A 22797-nucleotide genomic window follows, 5' to 3' on the forward strand; every position below is an offset into this window, starting at 1 on the left:
TAATGTAGAAGTTAGAGTCATCTATTGGAGGCCACGTAATAGTGAAGATCTAGATTGCTATTAGCAATGTCGGTTAGCAGGCCAAGCTGGATTGCCATAGTTCAAGGTCAGGCAACATACATCCGGCCCGGCGATGGCTATGAAAGGTGATTGGGGGACACAACACGCAAGCGCTTACTACAGGCTCCCCCGCCAAGCTCTTGTTACTCCATCGCTATGATCAACATCCTCCTATCATACCGTGCCAGAACATTATGAGCTGCAGAAGATTGAAGTGAAACAACTTCACTTGCGACGGCGTATTTGAGCAAGTTCATCATGGCAGAGCCTAAGCACCCGAGGACTCAATACGACGACATTGCGACATCATATGATCTTGTCTGGACCACCCCCGCCGTTAAGCCCCTCCTCCCACTATTGAAGTCGACCCTCGGCTCCCTCGGCCCACTGGCCGGATCATCCGTTCTGGATCTTGCATGCGGCACAGGAATTGGCTTACGCCTGGTTCGCTCCTTGGGGGCTTCCAAGCTGGTTGGGGTGGACATCTCTCACCAGATGATCGGGATAGCAGAATCGACAGTCCCAGAGGCTGTCTTCCACACGGCGGACTGCAGCAAGCCCTTGGACAAGCTAGGACTGGAACCTAAGAGCTATGATGTCGTGCTCGGCTTTTGGCTGCTGAACTACTGCCCTTCATCCGTCGAGATGCGCGGGATGTGGGCCAATATTGCGAACTACCTCAAACCCGGCGGAAAGTTTGTGGGCATTATTGAGAATCATAGTATCGTGCACCCGATTGGTGTGCAGAGCTTCAAATACGGTTGCAGAGAGAGCGAAGTCTCGGAGCTCGAGAACGGGCAAGGCTGGAGTTTACACGTCGAGTTCCAGACAGAGCCGGAAATCGCGTTCGATGCGTTCAGAATGAAGAAGGAGATTCTGGAGTTGGAATCGAAGAGTGTCGGGATGGGTGAAATCACTTACTATGCTCCGAAAAAGGAGCATGTCCGAGAGACTGGAGGGAATGGAGACACAACGGATGAGGACGGAGACTGGTGGAACGACTTGTTGAATGAACCTCCGAACTTTGTTATTGTCGCTCAGAAGCTTTGAGGCACCTTTAAATGCGGCTGGACTATGTACAACTCCATAAAGAATCCACATATGCGCATAATGTGTTGTACCTAGTCCCGCTTCCATGCAGAAAACTCTATGAAGTTTAATCACTCCGACTTCCTTCGCCAGAGCGTGAAGCTTATCTCGCTTCATACACACACACACACACACAACACACATACATCCTGACTCCAACCGGTCATCACAGCAGCACCGTCGGTTACGCACATTGTGGATCTCCCCTGCCCAAGCAAAAAGAGCCAAAAGGAAACATGCAACAGTCGGGATTCGCTGGTCGTCACCGACCCAACTACTAATCGACCTCTCACAAGCTTGATTACAGGAGAGCGAACGGGATCCGATATTTTCTTGTGGATATGGTCGCATGTGCTCAACTCTGTCGCCGTGGTGTCTAAGTATGGTTGAACACAAACGTCGTTGCGCGGTGGATGCCGTGGATCGCAAGTAGATGCTGAGCCGAGGCAGAGTCCCTACACATAGCATGTATGAGTCTGAACCTGGAAAACCACACAAAACTCCACACGCGTACTGGCACAAGCTGCATTCAAAGACACAAGCAGTTGTCCTCAATGCATCAATTGAGGTGAAGCCAGCGTTACACTGTATTAGAAGGGAAGCAATTCAGAGCGTTGCAAGACCCGAAGCATGTGGGGCCTTATGTAAGCTGTTGCCTGCTTGCTTACCGCAAACTGGCTGCGTGGCGCGCTCGCTATCTCACGTACGGTACACTCATTTCGCCTACCAGGTACAATTATACTGCACAGCAAGTCACAGTCATTCATTGAATCTATCGTCACCGTTCCTCGAGTGGCTAATTCAATATTGGCAGCAGTAAGAGACTAGGGACATTGCAGGCACTCATTGTCACTCCAGGGCAACACAATGTGGACGAGAAGGCGAGCCTCAGGTCATGCTCAAGTGAGTTCTCGTTAACATGAGTGTAACAAGATCACTGATTGAGCTACGTAGGCTTGTTCCTTCTGCGAAAAGCTATTGCCGGCTCTCCAGAAGACGCCTAAAGACTACACTTCTATTGATATGGGGCCGTTCGATGAAGTTTGCGCGATCAAGTGCAACAACCATAAGCCCCTGGTTCATTGGTTATCCAAATGGTTCGAAAATCTAGACACTTCACAGTTATTGAACTTTCACAGAGACTACTGGTCTTCGTCATTCGAATTCAGTCTCGGCAACCACTATGATAAGAGCAGCCCGGAGTTGGATGTGGTGGAAAGCACGGAGAAGAACCAATATGCCGGATATGGAGTCGAAGTCGACCCGCACTGGATTGACGACAATAAGCTAAAACAGTGGTACAAGGATTGTATCAACAATCATGACGGGTGCCGGAAACCGCCGTATCTAGAGCGCCTCCCAGTCCCCGATCCGAGCTATTTCATTGATACACTCAGCAACTGTCTAGCTCCCGCTCCTCCACATGCCCCCTATGTTGCTTTGAGCTATGTCTGGGGTCAAGCAGACGTAGTCAAAGTATTGACATTCAATTCAGATAAACTGCAGGTTGCAGGAGCTCTAGATGGACCAGAGAAACAAGTCTCTCTACCGAAAACAGTCAGGCACGCCATGCATTTGACAAAACTACTGGGTGAGCGCTATCTATGGGTTGATAGCCTCTGCATTGTTCAAGACGACGAACAGTCACAGAACGATCACTTGAATCGAATGGCGTCCATTTTCGCCTATGCCAACGCGGTCATCATCTCTGTCGACGGGGAACATGCTGACAGTGGGCTTTGTGGATTGAGGAGCGCTCCGTCAGCAGAGCCGCGCCGTCTCGAGCAGCAGGTCATCCCTTTCGGAACAAGAAGAATCCTACAGCGCACAAAGTTCTCGAAAGAAGGCCGCCCTCCCAGAGATTCGGGCATGAAGAAGGTATATTTTGACCGTGGTTGGACATTTCAAGAATTTTTGTTTGCACGAAGACGAATATGTTTCGAAAATGACAGTGTTTGGTTTCAATGCTGCCGCGATACAGTATTTGAGGACCATTGTCACAAAGAACGAGCGCACGACGCGCGAGACTGGATATTGGACGTCGGCTATCCCTCTCTTACCGTCTACTCTACGCTCGTAGCCGACTTCAACCGAAGGCAGCTCAAATACCCCCAAGATTGCCTTTCTGCAATTGAAGGGATGCTCCCATGCTACAACAAGGTTTTCAAAGGCGGTTTCCTGTGTGGTCTCCCGGAGATGTTCTTTGATGTCGCCCTCCTTTGGCACCCGGGTGGCGACTTGACGCGGCGAGAACGGGTCGAGACTGGAAAACGTTACAAATTTGCAAACGAGCTTCTGCCGTCGTGGTCTTGGGTTGGCTGGCAAGGTGTGGTAGACTTTGATGATTGGAGCACCGGCAATGATTTTGTCGCCAACTGCAGCGGTTGGATTGGATCGTCACGGCAGCATATCTCCCCGGTGACCACCTGGTATACGAGCAACGACGCCTCCGGTGTGGCCGAGAAAAGGAAAATTGAGGTCGCGTGGAGTGAGTGGAGAGACCGGTATAAAAGTCGTGCCAGCAAACTCCCGCCGGGCTGGAAAAAACGAAGACGCCGGACATCCGAGACCTTCTCGAAAGAGGACTTTCCAGATGGTTACGGGAAGGAGCTCTACCGGCACAAATCCTGCCAGAGGGCGGAGTTCTGGTTCCCAGTGCCTCTTTCAGACCCAGATTCTCAACCACATCCCACACCTCAAACCGCATTTCTATTTGGGTCTGTTGAAACAGCGCGACTCTACGCGACCGGGCCCCTCTATCCTCACCATCACATGTATTTGCAAAATGAACCCGTTCAGTCTGTTCTTGTTACGCTCGTCAATGCTCAGAATGACTGGGCTGGCGTTCTGCGCCTGCACAGTCGGGACCACTTCTTGAGAATTGGGCTAGACCCGATAAAGGATCCGATCGAGTTGGAATTGATTGCGATTTCTCAAGGATCAATCCCGAACGGCCTCACTTGGGAGGATGGCATTAACGATTTTAGGGAGTACTTGGTAGAGGAACGGCCCAAGGATGGCGATTCATACGAGTACTACAATGTCATGTGGATTTCTTGGAGGGACGGCATTGCTTTCAGAGAAGCTGTCGGTAGGGTTTACAAACGGATGTGGGCATCCTCGAATCCTTCAACGATACAAGTTGTACTTGGTTAGAATAAAGGCATGGTGGTTGCCACTCTTTCATACATACGGCTCGTTGTTTCAGCAAACTATGCCAGTCGAATGGTCTCGATTGAGGGGGGGAAGGTTTCGTATTTGTGCGTTTAGTACAGAACGCCGTCAATGAATCTCTGCTCTTGAGTTGAGAACTAGTAGTGACGGAGAGTGCAACGAATCATTCTAATATGTGGAGTTCACCTTTGGTTTTCCTAAATCAAAAGCAATTCATCGAATGAATTTTGAGTTCTTCCGCAAACTGCAAAGGCTTCTCCATCCATTATTCCGTGAATATAAGCACCTCCTACGACCTTGAAGGAGTTTACGCTCGTCGCATTCAGAACAGACTGTTGCCCATCAGTTCTTAAAGGCTGTATAAGACGCAATATTACTGGCATTGCGCTTCCACCAAGAATTGCAACAACATCCCCAGGCAGGCACACGTCGGGAGCGAGGCCAATGTATCCCTTTGTAGTGGTGATGAACCTCATATCGATGGTGGCAATCCTGACAGCATTATCAACGCTAGCCGTGGTAGCTGATGGGTATCCTCGCACATCCTGGGAAGAACGGAAAGCTTCGACCCACCATGCGCTCAGTAATTTCTCGACCTGGACTCCATGCCGTGCATGCGCGTCTTCTGTTCTGAATCGCCGATCCTGAATGACGAGCATATCCCCACATAACGTATGAAGAAACGCGTCGTATACGCACTTGTATGCAGTGCCACGCTCCCGAGCAATACCGAAGCTGCTATAGAGCCATTGATATTGATCCACCCAGCCCGTCAGAGGCCTAAATGCGCCTCCCGGGACAACTGGTCCGGGTATGATCTCGTCGAAAAGAAAACCATTGGCGATGACACGGCCTGGGGACTGAAGCGTCCAGACAGGGCAGTGCCCCGAGTGTGCGTTATAAAAGCGATTGTGCAAGGCCCGTTGTCTTATCAGCCACGAAGACTTCGTGAATGAGGATTTATAACGACATGTCCAGTCTATTGCCCATGTTGGTAGATCGAGCTGACTGGAAGAAGATCCGTGGACAAAGCCGAGAAAATCAAGGTTGCGTTCTTTGTTGGCCCATGCTAACGAGAAATTTTGGAACAGTTGCTCCGGAGTAACTTCGTAATCTGGATTGATGGCAGTCCGAGAGTCAGGAAATACCCCCAGTAACGCATAAACTTTGTCGCGCGGGTCGATGCATTCCAGATCATGGAAGATGGCAAGACCATGCAATAAAGACAAACTGTGGGTCCGAGCATACGCCTGCCATTGCGGCCTCCGAAAACTATCCAATATAGTTCCTTCCTCGCCATCCTCTCCATACACAATAGCTTCGGATATTTTCGCGTCACAGCACCCTTCTGATTTGTGTCGAGCGAGACTGAGAACACCGCGAGTGACTGTGTCGGCCGAATAGCAAAGTTTTCCAAACTGAAATGATACTCTACGAGCGAGAACGTACTCTTGAAGAGTCCAAATTCGATACCACCACGGCCGGTTAAACATCGTAATCAAAGACTTGGCAAGATATGCGCTGTTTGCGTCCACCCCCGAGACACAGAGATAGTTATGATGGGATGTATCAATATGCCTGTCTGGCTCCTCGGCGGCTAAGGCTAAATACTCCGTTGCGAGTCCGAGTCCAGGGAATGGATCGCCCAAGAAGGCCGTGACTGAGGTGGCTGTAGCGAAGATACGGCCCATGAGATTGACTTGGTGACCTCTCTCTTCCAATTCACCCCGCTTATTACCTTGATTTATACACACAGCATCAACCCAAAGGGCTCGCGGGGAATCGTTTTCGGGAATCAGGTTGACCAGTGCCTTATAGAGGTTCCTCGTAATTCTGAAGGCATGGTTATTAACCGCGATAGTTGCCGGGTCATTTTGGTCGCCCCATACATATGAAAGAGCTTCGTAAGAGGGGCAGTGGCTAAGAGAGACAATGAAAAGCTCGCATGTGATATCTCCATCTACCGATGATGGCAGCAGATTGAGAAGACGGATCTCGCAGGAAGCAAGATCGATTGGTGGGAAGATAACCGAAGTATCGACAAATTGCAGCGTCGGTACTGCATTCACCATAGTTAGGTGAGTGGAACCCGCGGAAGGAGGCCGCTTGTAAAGGAGGTTGGGGGAAATTAAGAATCCAAGACAGGACAGACTGCGAGGTTGTGGCGATTGGGGGAACACATTGGATTGCGTGCGGAGGGCCAGAAGTACCTACGGTCTCTAGATGGGTCTCAATGATCAAATAGGTGTCCAGATCCTGCATGAAAGCTGAAAATTCGCAGGATGAGGGGGCGTCTGCAACTCTGAGGCCAAGCTGGCTTTCTTAGCGCGCATGTTCGAGCAGTCTGGTGGATGTCCAACTGCTTTCGTATTCCTTAGGGCGCTTACACGACATATGCATGGGGCGACTTATTAGCACAGCGAATTATAGTGTCACTGAACTTGAAGTAAACGAAAAGAGTGATGATACGCTATTTCGGCTATGCTCACCGAATTCCACGCCCCTAAATGAAAGACGACATCGGGCATTCTCGCAACATTTTAAATCTTCTCACTACGGCGTACGCGGCGTCAAGCTGATCAAAGGGAAATCAATCAAGGTTTATTCTATGGACGATACGGGCCGTTTCGAGAAGCTCTTATAAGCGCAAAATCTAAAAATAAATATAGTAAAAGAGTGCTTGTCTAGAGCGGTCAAGACATGTAAGGAGCCACAAGGAGAAACTTGAGATTTCCGCGATCACATGTCATTACTCGCCGGGAGGGATGACCCGGCCGATGACAACCACATCTCTCTTCTCCCCGTCCCATTCCTCGGGAAGCGGGGTGTCGGCGAACAAGCCGCCCGCATGCTCCGCCGGATATCTCTCACCGAAGACGGACGCCTTGTCCACCAGATCGCGGAGGCGCTGCGTTTCCTGATCGGTGAGCTGGATGTGCACCGCGTCAAAGTTCTCCATGACATACTTGGGCGTGATCGTGCTGGTATTTCTGTTAGATTCGGTCGCAGGTTAGAAGATTTTCATACTCACCCCGGAATGGGGAAGATGTCACCTCCCTGAGCTAGCAGCCAGGCGAGGGCGGTCTGGCCAACAGTCCCTCCTTTGGCGGTGGCCACTTCCCTGAACGCTTCAACCAACTCCATGTTTTTTGGGAAGTTCTCTCTGGAGTAGCGCGGATAGAATCGACGAATGTCACCCTCCTCGAAGTCATCGGGGCCTTGGACACCACCGCCCAGCAGGCCACGAGACAGCGGAGAGTAAGCCACGACGGCCACGCCCAACTCGCGGCACGTAGTGAGGAGCTGGTGCTCTGGGGACTCTATCTCTGTGCTGAAGGCGCTGTACTCCATTTGGACGCACGCAATCGGGTGCACAGCATGGGCGCGTCGCAGAGTGGTCGAGGAGACCTCAGACAGGCCGATGTGGCGGATCTTGCCTTTTCTGCAAAATGTGTCAATTCTCTTTCTGCCTCTTATTCAGAGATATCTGGGACATGGGTGTTACTTACTCCTTTAATTTGACCATTTCGGCAACGATGTGCTCAACGGGAGTTGATCCGTCGAGCCGGTGAGGGTACCAAAGATCGATGGTCTCTACCCCAAGTCTTTCCAAGCTCTGCTCACAGGCAATGGGCACATATGCAGCGTCACCTCGAAAGCCGAATCCTTCTGGTAGCCGAATACCGCCAAACTTCGTAGCGATGAAGATGTCCTTGCGCTTCTCTGGATTCAGTGCGAACCACTTGCCGATTATCACCTCAGCGTCACCCTATTGGCCGTACGTAAATTAGAAACCCCATCTTACTGAACAGAACTGTGTGTTGGTAGGTCCCGTGCTTACATAGAAGTCGCTGGTATCCCAGAACGTACATCCCAACTCATACGCGCTGTCAAGCAGGGTGAGGCGTTCCGGGTCAGGAATAGGGGCAATTGTTCGAGAGCATGGAAAGCCCATCCCCATCGTACCAAAGCCGATGCGCGAGACCATGGGCCCATTCTTGCCAAGAGGCCTTTGTGTGGCTGACTTTGTCTCCATGTCGATGATAACTCGGGTGAAGTTTGAGTGGAAAGATTGCAAATTTTGACACTTGGGTTTGAAATAGGGATGTGAAGTGTGGAATGATTCGTGAACTTTCTTCAAAGGAAATGGAGGGTTTACTTATGAATGTGAAAGTCTGGTCGAGACCTCGGCGTTGGAAGTCCGCTGCGGAGCGGGCCAAACTCCACGCGGATATGAGGGCGCAAGGTCCACCAACAATACATTTAGAAACTGAGGCATCATAACACTTCAGCATATTTCCCTATTTTGAGTCGCACGTGAAGAGATGAACTCTTTTGTCTCGTCTACGCCCATGTATCTGTCTCCCAGGACATTAGCGCTGCTTGGGGCTGAATGATCTCGTTTGCCAACTGACACAGTCATCAAAATCTCCGCGAAGTCGTCTACATCCTCTGCTCTGCCGTGTTCGAGAAACGTTTCGAAAGAATAATTGGCAATGATGAAATGCGGAGTTTCCTTCCACAGGCGACGAAATTCAAATGCAGAACTGGCTTCCCACAGAGGTCGGGAAAGCGTCCAGCGATGAACATATGCCCAAGGACCTGGGTCATCTGAGACTTAGTTAGTCTAGGATTCAAATGTGGGAGTCGAACATATTCACCATCATCATCATCAGGATTCTTCATCATGTTGTATAAAACAATGACCGAGTATGCCATGACAATAGTCCTCCGCACGGATTCGGCAAAGATCCATCTCTGAGAACAGCAAGACCATTAGCAAGGATAGTTCCGGCCCTTACGAATGATGATCGGAAACTCACCTCCCACTCCACAGGCTCCTGATTCCTGGTCCTTTCATCGGCCAAGTTTCCTAGATTTTCGCGTATCTTGCAAAGATCGCCGAGCCATGTCTCCAGAACCGGCATGTCCTTTTCGGCCTGTGATCGCAACGTGATGTTCTCGTCAAAAAGGCGCATTACCTGGTATAGAAAGAGCGCCTGCGCCCGCGCAAGCTTCTCCGTAGGGGTAGCTATGGCTCGCCCGGCTTCGGAGTCGAGAAGCTCGCGAACGTTCCCGTGAAGTGCTCGTACCACCATTGCTGTGTTCGCCGGCGTGCGGCTGTCGTAAAGCACGCATGTTGTAAAACATGACAATATGCATTGCGGTGTTTGAGACTGATAGAGATAGCGGTGAAGGAAAGGAGTGGAGTTTTGTGTTGCCACCTCTTTCGTGAAACCTTTGACGCGGTTCACGGTCTGGTGTAGGGGCATTTTGGGATCGTAGAGATGCCATGGTTGGACACCATCCTGGAAATTGTAAATCATCTGCATTCACTAGAGCTAACTGATTCATGCGCGTGAAGGCACATTCATTTCGGACTTACACAAAAAGGTGCCATCTTCTCGTACGTCCTTGCAACTTCTTCGTCGGCTGGAGTGCCGGGCCGTTCAGTAACAAGGTTTTCATCAAGAGGTGCAAGCCACTGGTCGCGGGCAGTCGAGGTATCGTTGTCAATGAGTTCCATAAATGTATCCATCGGGATGTCTCCACTGTCGAAAGGGCCCACGACGGGCTGGGAGGCAAGGCAAGTTGTGTCCGGCAGAGAAGCCACGGGTAGGCTACCGAAATATCCTAACTCGAGCGACTCTATAGAGTCGAAATGAGGTGCACCAGGGCTGCCAAACTGGGGTACTTCCGTCCGAGGAGTGGACTCAACCTCCATGTGCTCAGCGTGGCTAGCGACCCTGGTCTTGCCGTAGGCGCAAGGGATCTTCCTCTCGGCGCACCTGGAGCACACGGGCGTCCGCCTGTCGCACCGCCTTTTCGTCTGCACGCATCCGTTGCAATTCTTCTGCCTCGATGCTGGCACACGGGTCGCTGATGCGTGGCTCTCCATTTTGCTCAGATAAGCCTGGGATAATGTTGCAGCATAGATTGCCGAGCCTTTCGACGCGTAAAGGACAATGAGGTTGTGGTAGTGGATTTCGGAGGGTTGTGTCAGCCGCAAGCAGATTGGCGCCTCCGCAACTCCGCAAGATGGGGTCCGCAATCTGACAAGTCCGCCAAAGTCCGCCGGCCAGTGTCAGGGCTAGCTGGCTGCGAAGGATCGACATGCTGGATACCTGGCACTAATAAAGCAACTCCTAGAAGACCCGCGTTATGGGTTCTCTACGCATTGCGACTTGCGAGTCCACGCGTTCATAGAGAAGAATATACGGCATAAGTAGAGCTCAAATTGTTCAAACTTGAGGAAAAACAATTCATCACTTTACGTGATCGAATGATAGTAGTCTATCATCCACATGAATAAGCTAGAGGGGGTAGAGGCATCTTTGTCTTCCTTAGTGAGTTTCGCAGGATTGATTAACAGAATTGGTAAATACTCCTTGAGAAACTGAGGAGAGAACAGAGCAATGACAGATTACTTCAATTAAGGAGTCGATACTGGCAGAGAATGACTTGCACATCCAAGCTCAAAGGAACGGGCTTAGAGTGTGTTAGAATTCTCAAAGCAACAACGCTGAAGCAGATCGTATTGGTTGTGAAATTACACTTAAGGGCTATAATAACAGACATGAAATTATCAATTATGATAACTTCTCTCTAGATACCTAGGTCGTCTTTGCAGGTAGTAAGTCGGGCGCGGTATAGAATCGGCTGGGTGTACCTAGTAAACCAGAAAGAAGCAACAAGAAGCGAGCAATGAATGCAATGTTTTTGATGCGCTCAAATTTCGTAGGTACACTTTCAGGGACTAAATACTTGGCAGAATCTATCAGAATATCATCCTTGCGATGAAGGCTGTGGCATCAGCATGAGAAAAGACTATAGATCCCCGTCCTCAGCGGCCGGAGGATGTTGCAAGAGCAAAAAGGTATGCTCAATAAAACCGGGAGACCGAACGGCATTTCAACAGTTTATGTGCCCCCTCGTTTTTCCAAGTTCCGTTCTCCTTCCTTTTTCAGATGAAGGCCAAGATCAGGGGTAAGTTCGGCGGGGCCAGGCAACTTTTCTCAACGGGGACGGGTGTGATAGAGCCCGCGAACCAGAACACCGCTTTAATTGTCTGCACCGCCATGCAGGACCTTGCACATGTGGGAAACCCGCCAATGGCAGGGCAGTAGACACAAAATTGTAAGAATACTCTGAATCATGCCCATCTCTAAGGGCAATAACATCTACTAAATAAAACGAAAGAAAGGAAAATGCTAAATCAGCAGTCCCTTATCCCACATCCTCAGGCCTGCCCTGTATAATATCCGCTAAGCAAGTACACCGGCTCATACACATGTTCTCGCTAGACCAGCGGCTGCAGCGCACCAAGGTTCGCTCAGAAAATGAATCACGTTGAATCACATGGAAACCAAATCAACATCCTCGGCGAGCCCTTCGATCATCCCTGAATTTTCGAGCTCGACGGCATATCTATCTTCAAATGGATTCGACCATTACTGAAGCCGTAACATACACAACCAAAAACAACGAAAACGCAATGTGCCATTCCATGGATTACAGTCATGATGATAGCGCCTTATATGCTGACGCCCAGGATGGTTCGCAAATACAACTGTGGGAAACTCGAACCAGGAAGCGGTTTGAGGGCATCTGTTTCCTTGGTATACGGCGGAGATAGCAGTGCCGTATTTTAGATAGCAATTAATTAAACGCCTAGGAGTCTACCTGAAGGACATGGCAAGGGAGTCTCTTCAATGGTTCTTTCCTACCCCGGAGAAACGAATTCCAAACTCGGCTTCTTTTATCGGGATTCAGAAACGTGGTTCAAGATGCTTAGGCCCTTAGCTGCATTGCCGTCTTCCGCTACCGAGCTCAGGTCCTTCCCATTGGCCTCTAGCCGGCCTTGTCCCGCGGTTACCATTTTGTCTTAGGCTATGGTTAAATGCAACACCCCACACAAGATACGCATAGAGCAAACCCTGGAGAGTAACTGTTCACATGCCCGAGGGTTGTTTAACTTGTGCATGAGATGAAAGATGAAGTCCATACTCCTAGAAACAAGTATAAGAGAAGAGAAATCTTTCTCTACTCCCGTCCTCTACTCTCATCTCCATCTAAACCAAGATCACAAACTACGCGGTCTGCTTGGCACCTCAGAATGGCACCACCTTCCTTTTTCAGCATCGGCGTTATTGTGCTGTCGGTGCTCTGTCCGGCGGTCTTGAGCGCCTTGGTCAGTGTGACGGACTTTGGGTCCAACCCGACTAAGCTTCAAATGTACATCAATGTGCCGGCCAAGCTTGCGACCAAGCCAGCTGTGATCCTCGCGGTAGGTTTTAGCCTCCGAGGTCAGAAACAAGGCTGATAGCGATCAATCTAGCTTCATGGATGCGGTGGTAATGGGCCAGGATACGCTCAACAAACCAAGTACAATACCTTGTCTGAGCAGTACGGGTTCATCACCATCTTCCCGAGCACGACCAACGACAACAATTGCTGGGATGTTGCTTCAAACAAGTCACTGACCCACGAGGGCGGCGGCGACACACAGGGTCTCTCCAACATGGTCAAGTACACCATCCAGAAGTACAGCGCCGACACGTCAAAGATCTTCGTCACTGGCACCTCTTCCGGCGGTATGATGACCAACGCGCTCGCCGCAACATATCCGGACCTCTATGCTGCTGGATCCGCATACTCCGGCGTTGCTGCCGGCTGCCTTGCAGGATCGCCCGGTGCGTCACCTATCAGCGCAGACCCGACCTGTGCAAACGGCAACGTAAGAAAGACGCAGGCACAGTGGGTGGCGCAGGTGAAAGCCATGTACCCGGCCTGGAACGGCTCGTACCCGCGAATGCAGACCTGGCACGGTACCGCCGACAATCTGGTGTTCTATCCCAACTTGGCTGAGCAGATCAAGGAGTGGTCTGGCTTACTCGACGTGACCTTTACCAAGAACAATACCAACACACCGCAGTCAGCGTACACACAGATGGTGTATGGGGATGGTACGAAGCTTGTGGCTTATAGCGCGCAGGGTGTCGGACATACTGTTCCGGTGCATGAAACGGTGGACTTGGCTTGGTTTGGTATACAGTGAAAGTCACGACCGTGTCCCGCTGATGGGGATGAATATTCTTTTCATGAAGGGAATTCAATTCTATCAGAGGAAGATGTTTTGATGAAGATACATTTTGGCTCCGAATTCTGCGAGAGGGTGGATTCCTGAGGACATAAATTGTACATAGCACAGGAGCATTAATTCCACCTTCACTTCTCTGAGACCGTCCCTACTTCATGACGATGCCAGGAATCGATGTAGCTGTATGAATATATTGGTTTCTGCGTGCTATATACAATTTATGTCCGCACTAAAAACAAATTTGGGGGCATTCACCAGGAACCCTGACTACCCTCATAAATGGTCACAGCTTGACCCGACACACCAGACATGTAGTATTTCTCGAGTAACCACCCGAGGGCTTAAGCCACAGCAGCAGCGGCCGCAGCATCATCAGGAGACTCGGATTGAAGAGCGGCGAGGATGGAGGCGACATCATCATCACGTTTAACAGCACTCTGGGCCGCGGCGGCATCCTTCAATATTCAAAGTCAGTCAAGTTCATCCCGGACAAGAAGAAGACAGTCATCAACACTTACTTCAGGGCTCTCGGCTTGGAGGGCAGCGAGGATGCTAGCAACGTCGTCGTCACGACGTCCAAGACCCTTCGCGGCTTCCGCGTCCTGCAATACCGAGTGTCAGTGTTTACGTGTTTCGAGGTTCTCAGAGATTCATACATCTGGGCTGTTTTCTTGCAGGGCGCTCAGGATCTGTCCAACGCCTTGGTCTTGACGTTGATCCTCCGAGACCATCTGGACGGCGTTGGCGTCTTCGGGGCTGACATCCTGGAGGGCAGCGAGGGCTGTGTTGCCCTCCTCAACCTGTGGGTTCAGGGGCCCGGCGAGAGCCAGGGCGGCTAGAGAGCTGATAGCAACACAACGCATATTGAACGGGATTTCAGAGCGCTGCTCGAAATGAAGAGAAGATCTTTATATACAAAGTAAGCTGAAGAAAATTTACAGAAGAAGTGGGCAACACACCACAGTGAAGGAAAGAGATGCAGGACATCGAGGAGGGTATTCGGGAGTTTTGAAGAGCACTCAACCCACTGTACCGCACACCCAGGCGCCCGGCTGTTCCAGGATTTGTGATTTAGACACCGGCGGCTCGGCTCCGGGTGTTCACCAGGAACCTCGTCTCGAGATGCGATTCGAAAATCTCTTGGCTACACACGATCACGGCGAAACGATGCTGGTCTCGGGTTGCCAAGCCTCGTAATGCATGGCCTGGGATGATCCCAAGACGGTCTCATTTTTTATGCGGCCTGAACTTTTCTGGACCGATCTGGGGATCTAGGACTGAATCTAGACACCAAGCATGGTCAACATGTCGCAGAGTTCGGCCGAATTAGAGCAGAAGTGACCACACTGCCAACCTCCAACGCTTAAGTCTGGGGATATCCATGACCCATAAACAAGGTCAGCTTGCTTTCACTTATTTAGGCCACATTTAAAATTTAGCACTCCTCATTATTCCCTTCAAGTAGTCTCGAGAATTACAGCTTATATTGGGACTTGAGACCTGTCATTGTGTTCAGAATGTTTCAGGTCTAGGCTAGACGGGAGCAGCCGGATTCGCGCCGGGACATCGGTCTTCCCGCTTGAACACTGCCCGAACGAGAGCCTCACCCGAAAGTCATTGCTGGTATGCACCGCTAGAATTTGTAGCCACACCCTTGCGATCAGAGTTCCTCCCATCGTAATCGCATGTAGTGAGGCTTAAGTCGGAAACACTTGGTCCGAGAATTCGTATCTTGGGCCCTTCAACTAGCATCTAACCTTCAAAGGTCTTCAGATTCATGCTTGTTAAAGGCCAATAACCCTAAAGTTTTGTATGTGATCCCTGTTAAGCAGACCATGATGTACCCAGCATTTATCACATAACCAAGTTGACTCAGATTTAGTGGTCCTGCACTAGTGGTATTTCAACATCATGAGTTGAGATCAGCGGGTACTAGCGATGCGCTCACTTTGCAAGTATAATTCTCGACATAGCGGATACGATTTATCTTGTTAACTAGATCAAACTTTATGGTTACGAGAAATTCTAATAAGTCTCAAAATATCGGTACGATCGAAGCAGGAATATTGTCCGTCGAAATTGTCGGCTATGGGACCGGGCAGATTGAAAAGGTGCACAGAGGTTTGCTGGTGAGGTGAGAGACATGCAACACTCCCATTCTCGCATCCTTATCCGAGACTTATTCTCAGAGACGGCTTCCCTAGACAATCTGTAATCAGAAAAGTACTCACGGGCCAGAGGAGCAGAGACGGTGATGAGTGGGACTCCGCAAGATTCATAGTGTGCAAATGTCCCAAAGCCTAGTCATTACTGAAGCGCGGGCCCGGACTTAGTCCTTGCAAAATTCGCTTCAGTTCTTTGAGTGAAATTTATCAATGCAGTACATGTAATTTCTTTATCGGGCCTTGATGGCTGACATGAGAGGTGCCTGGCGGTCACGTCGTGTGGCTCGTAATCCTCTCCGCTCCACCAGACGCGAAAGTCCACCTCCGCCGCTTATAAGTCCGCCGCCAAATGCCCAATCATGCCGTCCATCCAGCGCATGACGAGGTCTTTGAAATCCATCAGTTTGTATAAATCTATTTCATTGCGCTTTGGTTTGGATTATTTTTCAAATCGTGGTAATTATTCTAAGTTAATGATATCTTGCATTGCATATTTGTTCTGAATTGAGAAGCACTCAACAAACTATTAACCAACGCTTTAAGTTATATTCGATATGACTCAGGACAACTTCAAGGTCATCGTCGTTGGTGGTGGACCTGTCGGTCTGACGGCAGCACACGCCTTATCGCGAGCCGGCATAGAGTACGTCGTGCTCGAAAGTCGCAATTCAATCACAATCGACGTTGGTGCAAGCCTGGCATTATGGCCGCAGGGACTGCGAGTTTTATCCCAGCTAGGCCTCCTAGAGCGTCTGCAAGAGCTTGGAGAGGAAATGGGACGCACCACGGCAGTAACTCTTGAAGGGCACAAGTATAAGGAGACATGGGCTACGGAGACCGTGAAGGAAAAGTAAGCACGCCCTATGCTGTTGTTGCACATCAGGATCTAGCACTGACATACCTCCCCAGTCACGGTGCTCGTGCGACCGTCTTCCACAGGGCCGATGTTGTAGCTCTTCTCTATGAAAGCCTCAGCAAGTCTGATAAGGATTGCGTCGTAACAAATAAGACGGTAATCGACATCGCTACGAGCAAGGACGGTGTTCAAGTGCGCTGCGGTGACGGAAGTACATACTCCGGCTCAATAGTCGTTGGAGCGGACGGAGTACACAGCAAAGTGCGCCAGCGCATGCGTGAGCTTGCTATCAACTTCTCGGCACCAGAAGTCAACGAAGAAAAGCCGTTTCTATCCGAGTACAAGGTTCTATGGTGCACCTTCCCCCGCCAGCCAAGCATGGACCCAGGCGACACAGTTGAGATACACGGCAAAGATCTCTCACTGCAATGTCTCAACAGCAAGACCCGGTCATGGCTTTTCATTTACGAGCGACTGCAAAAACCCACCCGCGAGCGCGTCTCTTACTCACAAACAGACGCTGAAGTATTCGCTGAGCGCTGTGGAGACCTCGCGATTAGCGAGCATCTCAAGGTGAAGGATGTCTTCCCCAAGCGATACACAGCAGGCATGTCGAACCTCGAAGAAGGCATCGTGAAGCACTGGAGCTGGGATCGCATCGTGCTTGTCGGTGATTCTTGCCACAAGTTCACACCAAACCAGGGTCTAGGGTACAACAACGGGATTCAAGACATCGTGGCACTTGTCAATGAATTAAAACGCGCCGTTTCGCCTGGCAACCGCGCAGATGGTGCTGGCTTGCCTCTTGATGTCCTTACCGGTATTTTTTCCCGGTACCAAGCTGCTCGTATGGAGCTGCTGCGCAAGGATTACAATGCCTCGGCGTCGTGGACACGGATGTCCGCGTGGAGCAACTGCTTTAATCATCTGTTGGACCGTTACGTGCTGCCTACGATCCCAAATTTTAATGAGTTTGTGATCACTTATGTCCTTGCTGGGCAGATCAGCAAGACTCTGGTTTTGGATTTCGTCGAGAGCGAGGAGCCCTTCGAAGGAAAGATTCCATGGAAGCAGAACATGAAACCTTCAAGCATAAAACCGACGAAGTAGATTGGCCGTAAACTTTCAAGGCTTTGGTGCCGAGGATTGAGTGTAGTTCAGACCCTCGGAGTTGTGAGTTACATAGGTTGGCACTTTGAATAGATGAGTATATAGGCGTTCTTCGGCATGGTGTTTCCGTCCGCGTACATAGAGCACTGCATGTGTTTCCACTGCTACGAAAGAATGACAGGAAATTCCTCACTTGAACTGTTCGAATATCCCAATTTTCCAGGTTTTGGGTTCCGTTGAAATAACTCCAAAAGTTGATAGACTTATTTGACGCAGCGCAGTAAAGTCGCAGGATGAAGGCAGGGACATCTGGAAAAGACGCAAGACCTGGTAGTCATCGACAATCAATTTCGCAACGTATGTAGGCCATGCACTTCAACTCAAACGCTTTTAACAGCTGGTGTACGCATATTTATCCTTCAACGATGGTAATCTTTGGTCAAGCGGTAATAGATGACGCCAGCCGGCATAGACGTGTATGGTGAGCTTTATCTCCGCCATCTCCAGGGTGACACCCGGAAGCGACCTTCCCAGAGGGGCCAAGCTCCCTTGCGTTACATTCCGTCAACGCGGAGGACCCGTCTGGTTACAACAACCCAGCCATTCTTCCATTAAGCAAACCTACCCACCACATATATCACCGTTCCAGTGTTTCAAGCTCCTCATTCTACGAACCACCATATTGCCTTCCAGGCAACAAAGAGTCCAACAAGATATCAAATATTTCAATAACAAATCAGACAAAATGGGCGCAATCACCTCAAGCATCTGGGCCACTCCAGACCTCAAGTTCGACAGCGTGATCAAGCTTTCCAACGGCGTGACCATGCCGCGCCTGGGCTTCGGCGTATGGCAGGTCGACCCCGCCGTGTGCACATCGGTAGTCGAGACAGCCCTGAAGGCAGGATATCGACACGTCGACTCAGCCCAGGCGTACCGCAACGAGGCCGAGGCTGGCGCAGCACTGCGGTCATCGGGAGTCGTGAAGCGCAAGGACGTCTTCTTCACGACCAAGATCCCGCGGGATCTTGGGAGTGTAGATGCCAATTATGCTAGTGTCGTGGAGAGCGTCAACAAGATCAATGGCGATGGACCGGATGCGGACGCGTATGTTGATTTATTCCTCATCCACACGCCGCGGATGGGCGCTGAGGGGATCAAGAACGTGTGGTTGGCGCTGGAGAAGTTACTTAAGGAGGGGAAGACACGGAGTATTGGAGTGAGCAACTTCAGTGGGCAGGATATCCAAGGTATGAAGGAGTATGCTACTGTGTGGCCACCGCACGTCAACCAGATCCAGGTAAGCTGCTTCCTTGTTGATCGCGGCGATCTAGCCGCAGACGTGTACTAATATGGAGAAATGCAGCTCAACCCTTGGGTTCAAGAGAAGGAAGTGGTTAAGTATTGTGAAGACAACGGAGTCGTGCTCCAAGCCTACAGCCCTCTGGCAACTGGAAAGAAGCTGGATGACCCGACAGTTGGTGAGATTGCAAAGAAGTACAACAAGTCCCCGGCCCAGGTCTTGATTCGTTACGCTCTCCAGAAGGGGTGGGTGCCTCTTCCCAAGAGCGTCCATAAGGAAAGGATTATCGAGAACACGCAGCTTTATGACTTTGACATCTCTTCGGAGGATATGACAACTTTGGATGGCCTGGATGGGAAATAGCTCGGGGCATGTCAGTGGTGAGTATTCTTGAGTTTGACCAAGGATCGTCTAATTATCCCATGTACACATGTATGACAGTGTCGGGTGTGGATCGTCCACCATGATCCATTTCAAAAGACGGCGGCTGGCTTGAAAGAAAAGTCTATCTAAAACGTGCTTTCTTTCCACGTACGAAACCTGCAAATAACTACCAACTTAGCACATGTGCCAAACGTTAAGGCATAACCTTGACTCGGCTTGACACTTCTCGAATAAATCGTGTAGGACCCGAAAATGAAAACCCCAACTTTGGACCCCACGAAGTCGAAAAGAGTATGCGTTCTATCGTGATCTCGATACTGATCTCAAATCCCAAGTACATAGGGAGGCAAAAGGGAGGGGAATGGATGATAGTTGCCGGGAGTGGGGAAGGAGAGCTTGATGCTTCCATTGCGTCATGCCATCTTATTAATAATCGATCGCGTCTTCTGGGCTCAACGATTGCTATAATTACACATCCTTTTCCAGACGCCAATGAAGAGTTATCATTTCCTCAATTGACTCAAGGTCGCAAGTCGCGAAAGTGGACGTCAGTATCAACAATGCCTATCCCAGACGAGCAACTCCACCCCACCGCCACCGGCCCCGCAGCCGAGGTCGTCAAGGCGCACTCCACCAGCCCCAAGCCAGACGAGCACGTCCTCTACTCAGGCTGGTTCTGCCCATTCGTGCAGCGCGTGTGGATGACCCTCGAGGAGAAGGGCATCCCATACCGCTACCAGGAGATCAACCCCTACAAGAAGGAAGCCTCCTTCCTGGCGCTCAACCCGCGCGGGCTGGTGCCCACCCTCGGCGTGCCCACCAAGGACAAGGGTGAGCAGCCGTTGATCGAGTCGGGCGTCATCTGCGACTACCTAGATGAGACGTTCCCGGACGTGCCGCTGTACCCGCGGGGTGACGCGTTCAAGAAGGCCAAGCTGAGGGTTTCGATCGACTATGTGACCAGCCGCATCATCCCGGCTTTCCACCGCTTTCTGCAGCACACGCCCGACAAACCGTACAGCATCGACGAGGCGCGCTTTGAGTTTCTCAACACGCTTGTCACGTGGATCAAGGACGCCGACCCCGAGGGGCCGTTCTTTGCGGGCGCCGAGCTAAGCATGCCGGATGTCATCATGGGCCCGTGGGCGGTGCGGCTGTGGGTGTTTGACCATTTCAAGGAGGGCGGCCTTGGGATCCCGAAGCCGGGCGAGGGCGGTGCGGATGAGAAGGCTTGGGAGAGGTGGAGAAAGTGGGCTGCTGCCATTGAGGGGAGGGACAGCATCAAGAATACGTTGAGCGAAAGGGAATACTACTTGCCCATTTATGAGCGGTATCATACAGATAAAGCTCAGAGTGAGCTCGCCAAGGCTACGAGGGCTGGTCGAGGTGTGCCTTGATCAGATTAAGGTGGGTGGTGAGAAGATTACTGCTTTCTAAGGAGCCGCGAAAACAATACCTAGGGGTCCGACGACTGACTTACTTCAAATCTATCTCGAAGGTGCACTCTCAGGTCTTAATTCCCGGGATACCGTGGTGAACTTCCTTAGATTGAAGCCTAGAGTTACTTGTTGCGGATCATAGAGCGCATTCTGTCGCCTGGGCGTGTCCCAACTCACGATCCGTGAGTAGCCTCCCACGGCTGGTACCCAGCATTTTGGAAGATTTTCTCAATCTGCCGTCTCCTGACGCCAACATTCCCACCATCGAACAGAGGCAGAACCATGGCATCGTTCAGAAGCCTGGAGAATGGCTGTTCCTTGGCATATGATTTTCTGAAAGTCCGTCGAGTTGACATGCGTGCTTTGCAAAGGAGAGGAGGTGAAGTAGACTTACATTCCAACAGCCTTCATAGCGTCCACAACGCTCTGCACCGCACCCTCGGATGAATGGATCTTCGCCTCGAGAGCCAACTCGAGCCTTGCATTCCAGCCTCCAGGACCATTTTCAATAGCATGCAGAGCCTTCCATGTCAAGAGCCGGCTGGTCTCAGCCCGTATCTTGATATCTACCAGTAGGTCTGCCACGCTCTGCCGTTCCAGGATCGGGGCACTTCCACCACGTGTGTCCTCTTTGGCGAAACGTAACGCGGCATCAAATGTCGCTCTCATAAGTCCAACGCCCATGGCACCCACTAAAGCAGCCGACGAGCCGAACGTCTGCTCGACTATCTGGGCTCCTTTGCCGGGTGGGCAGAGTAGGTTCGCATCGGGGACGCGGAGGTTGTTGAACGAACTGTGAGGACCTGACGCGGAAGGGAAGCCTGAAAGTTCGGGTTCACCAAGCACCTTGTATGCGTTGGAGTCGTTAGCCGCAATCACATCACGCGTGACGAGCAAGATAAGGATATCCTCCGCCGGATCCTTGGTAGGATCTGGAAGGCCTCCGTCCTCCGAGTACCGGCATACGACGCACTGCAGATCGGCGCCCTTTCCGTCCCATCCGCCGCTGTTGGTGGTCCATAGCTTCTCGCCATTGATGACCCACTCATCACCCTCCTTCCTCGCCGTCGTGCCAAGCCCCTTCCCGCCCCTCTCAAGCCAGTTGGCCGTCCCACCCGGCTCCGAGTGCACGAAGCTCGCCAGCGGCTCCCCCTCTCCGCTAAGAAATGTCGGCAGCAATCGCTTGCGTTGTTCCTCGCTGCCCGCGAGGATGAACGGGGTCAACCCCAGTCCCGTCCCGAGAATGGTCAGCGCGGCGGACGGCTCGACCGAGAAGAACTCCTCGACCAGGATGGCGGCGTCGACGAGGCTTTGTGCGCCTCCATCCAGCGCGGTGGGGACTTGGCCCTTGATCAGGCCGGCTTTCACCGCGGCGGCATAGGTGGGCTTGGTGGCGCGGAAGCGAGCCTCTTGTGTCGTGTGCTGGGAGTAAGCGGCATAGGCTTCTCTGAGGTGGGTTTGCGCGAATTGGGCTGCGCCTGCGCGGAGTAGTTGCTGCTCTTCTGAGAGGCTGAAATCGATCATCTTATTTTGGTCAGCGGGATGTGGGTGTGAGGCATGAAAACTTTGAGTGCGGATATCAGTCAGCGGGTGGAAAGTGACCTGATTGTAAAGTTGAGAATCTCACATAATCTTGGGCTGCCAACCCCGCTGTGAGGTTGGATTTGACCAACCAGTTGACACACACGACACATGCTCTGCTGTGATGAAAGCAATTCACGGCAACGAAATGGTATCGCAAATTCCCGACCATTTTGTGTGCCCGCAAAGCCTGCTTCTGTATTGAATGGATGACAATCGATCTTATATAAACGCGCAGTCCGCTTATACAATGTGTGCGTGTTCTGAGTCTGTGAATAAAGACCCACTCTTGATGGTCTGGACAAAGGAGGTGAAGCATTCATGCTGCACTGAACACCTTTCCTAGTAAACAGAGGCGAGTTCACTAAATCGTATTTTTCTACGAAATCTCCAGTGTCGATGTAGGTTCGATTACGCTGGGCAAGAGCTCGGTCCTGTATAACATGCGCCATATGCTTACTGCTGATCATGTATCAATACTGTGTTCACAGTCCTGCCAGCGACCAAATAATGAATAATGTTTTCAGAATTGTGCA

At 51.0% G+C, this 22797-nt stretch overlaps 10 protein-coding genes across 10 annotated transcripts; 6 read left to right on the forward strand and 4 right to left on the reverse strand.

Moving 5' to 3' along the window:
• Nucleotides 1–318: 318 nt before the first annotated feature.
• J7T55_005619 (uncharacterized protein) lies at nt 319–1110 on the forward strand (the record flags this gene model as incomplete). The annotated part of the gene is made up of 1 exon (XM_053140941.1): nt 319–1110. The coding sequence occupies one exon, from the start codon at nt 319–321 to the stop codon at nt 1108–1110; it is 792 nt and encodes a 263-aa protein (XP_053000390.1).
• A 906-nt stretch (nt 1111–2016) lies between these two features.
• J7T55_005620 (uncharacterized protein) lies at nt 2017–4305 on the forward strand (the record flags this gene model as incomplete). Its single annotated transcript, XM_053141051.1, has 2 exons — nt 2017–2052; nt 2104–4305. 2 exons carry the CDS (start codon nt 2017–2019, stop codon nt 4303–4305), a joined length of 2238 nt encoding a protein of 745 aa, XP_053000391.1.
• A 2767-nt stretch (nt 4306–7072) lies between these two features.
• On the reverse strand, nt 7073–8359 carry J7T55_005621 (aldo-keto reductase yakc; the record flags this gene model as incomplete). The annotated part of the gene is made up of 4 exons (XM_053141162.1): nt 7073–7304; nt 7355–7765; nt 7833–8092; nt 8165–8359. The coding sequence occupies 4 exons, from the start codon at nt 8357–8359 to the stop codon at nt 7073–7075; spliced, it is 1098 nt and encodes a 365-aa protein (XP_053000392.1).
• Nucleotides 8360–8611: 252 nt separating this feature from the next.
• On the reverse strand, nt 8612–10222 carry J7T55_005622 (uncharacterized protein; the record flags this gene model as incomplete). The annotated part of the gene is made up of 4 exons (XM_053141271.1): nt 8612–8925; nt 8985–9081; nt 9147–9632; nt 9710–10222. 4 exons carry the CDS (start codon nt 10220–10222, stop codon nt 8612–8614), a joined length of 1410 nt encoding a protein of 469 aa, XP_053000393.1.
• A 2217-nt stretch (nt 10223–12439) lies between these two features.
• Nucleotides 12440–13381, forward strand: J7T55_005623 (PHB depolymerase family esterase; the record flags this gene model as incomplete). The annotated part of the gene is made up of 2 exons (XM_053141380.1): nt 12440–12610; nt 12662–13381. 2 exons carry the CDS (start codon nt 12440–12442, stop codon nt 13379–13381), a joined length of 891 nt encoding a protein of 296 aa, XP_053000394.1.
• A 383-nt stretch (nt 13382–13764) lies between these two features.
• J7T55_005624 (uncharacterized protein) lies at nt 13765–14286 on the reverse strand (the record flags this gene model as incomplete). The annotated part of the gene is made up of 3 exons (XM_053141489.1): nt 13765–13878; nt 13942–14025; nt 14080–14286. 3 exons carry the CDS (start codon nt 14284–14286, stop codon nt 13765–13767), a joined length of 405 nt encoding a protein of 134 aa, XP_053000395.1.
• Nucleotides 14287–16142: 1856 nt separating this feature from the next.
• Nucleotides 16143–17554, forward strand: J7T55_005625 (fad binding domain-containing protein; the record flags this gene model as incomplete). Its single annotated transcript, XM_053141598.1, has 2 exons — nt 16143–16438; nt 16498–17554. The coding sequence occupies 2 exons, from the start codon at nt 16143–16145 to the stop codon at nt 17552–17554; spliced, it is 1353 nt and encodes a 450-aa protein (XP_053000396.1).
• A 745-nt stretch (nt 17555–18299) lies between these two features.
• Nucleotides 18300–19220, forward strand: J7T55_005626 (alcohol dehydrogenase; the record flags this gene model as incomplete). The annotated part of the gene is made up of 2 exons (XM_053141708.1): nt 18300–18854; nt 18921–19220. The coding sequence occupies 2 exons, from the start codon at nt 18300–18302 to the stop codon at nt 19218–19220; spliced, it is 855 nt and encodes a 284-aa protein (XP_053000397.1).
• Nucleotides 19221–19801: 581 nt separating this feature from the next.
• Nucleotides 19802–20638, forward strand: J7T55_005627 (glutathione s-transferase; the record flags this gene model as incomplete). Its single annotated transcript, XM_053141818.1, has 1 exon — nt 19802–20638. The coding sequence occupies one exon, from the start codon at nt 19802–19804 to the stop codon at nt 20636–20638; it is 837 nt and encodes a 278-aa protein (XP_053000398.1).
• A 215-nt stretch (nt 20639–20853) lies between these two features.
• J7T55_005628 (uncharacterized protein) lies at nt 20854–22204 on the reverse strand (the record flags this gene model as incomplete). The annotated part of the gene is made up of 2 exons (XM_053141929.1): nt 20854–21013; nt 21075–22204. The coding sequence occupies 2 exons, from the start codon at nt 22202–22204 to the stop codon at nt 20854–20856; spliced, it is 1290 nt and encodes a 429-aa protein (XP_053000399.1).
• Between the last annotated feature and the right edge of the window lie 593 nt (nt 22205–22797).

The sequence above is a fragment of the Diaporthe amygdali genome (assembly GCF_026229845.1).
Source record: "Diaporthe amygdali strain CAA958 chromosome Unknown NODE_1_length_4327563_cov_65_473760, whole genome shotgun sequence".
In the NCBI taxonomy this organism is placed as follows: domain Eukaryota; kingdom Fungi; phylum Ascomycota; class Sordariomycetes; order Diaporthales; family Diaporthaceae; genus Diaporthe; species Diaporthe amygdali.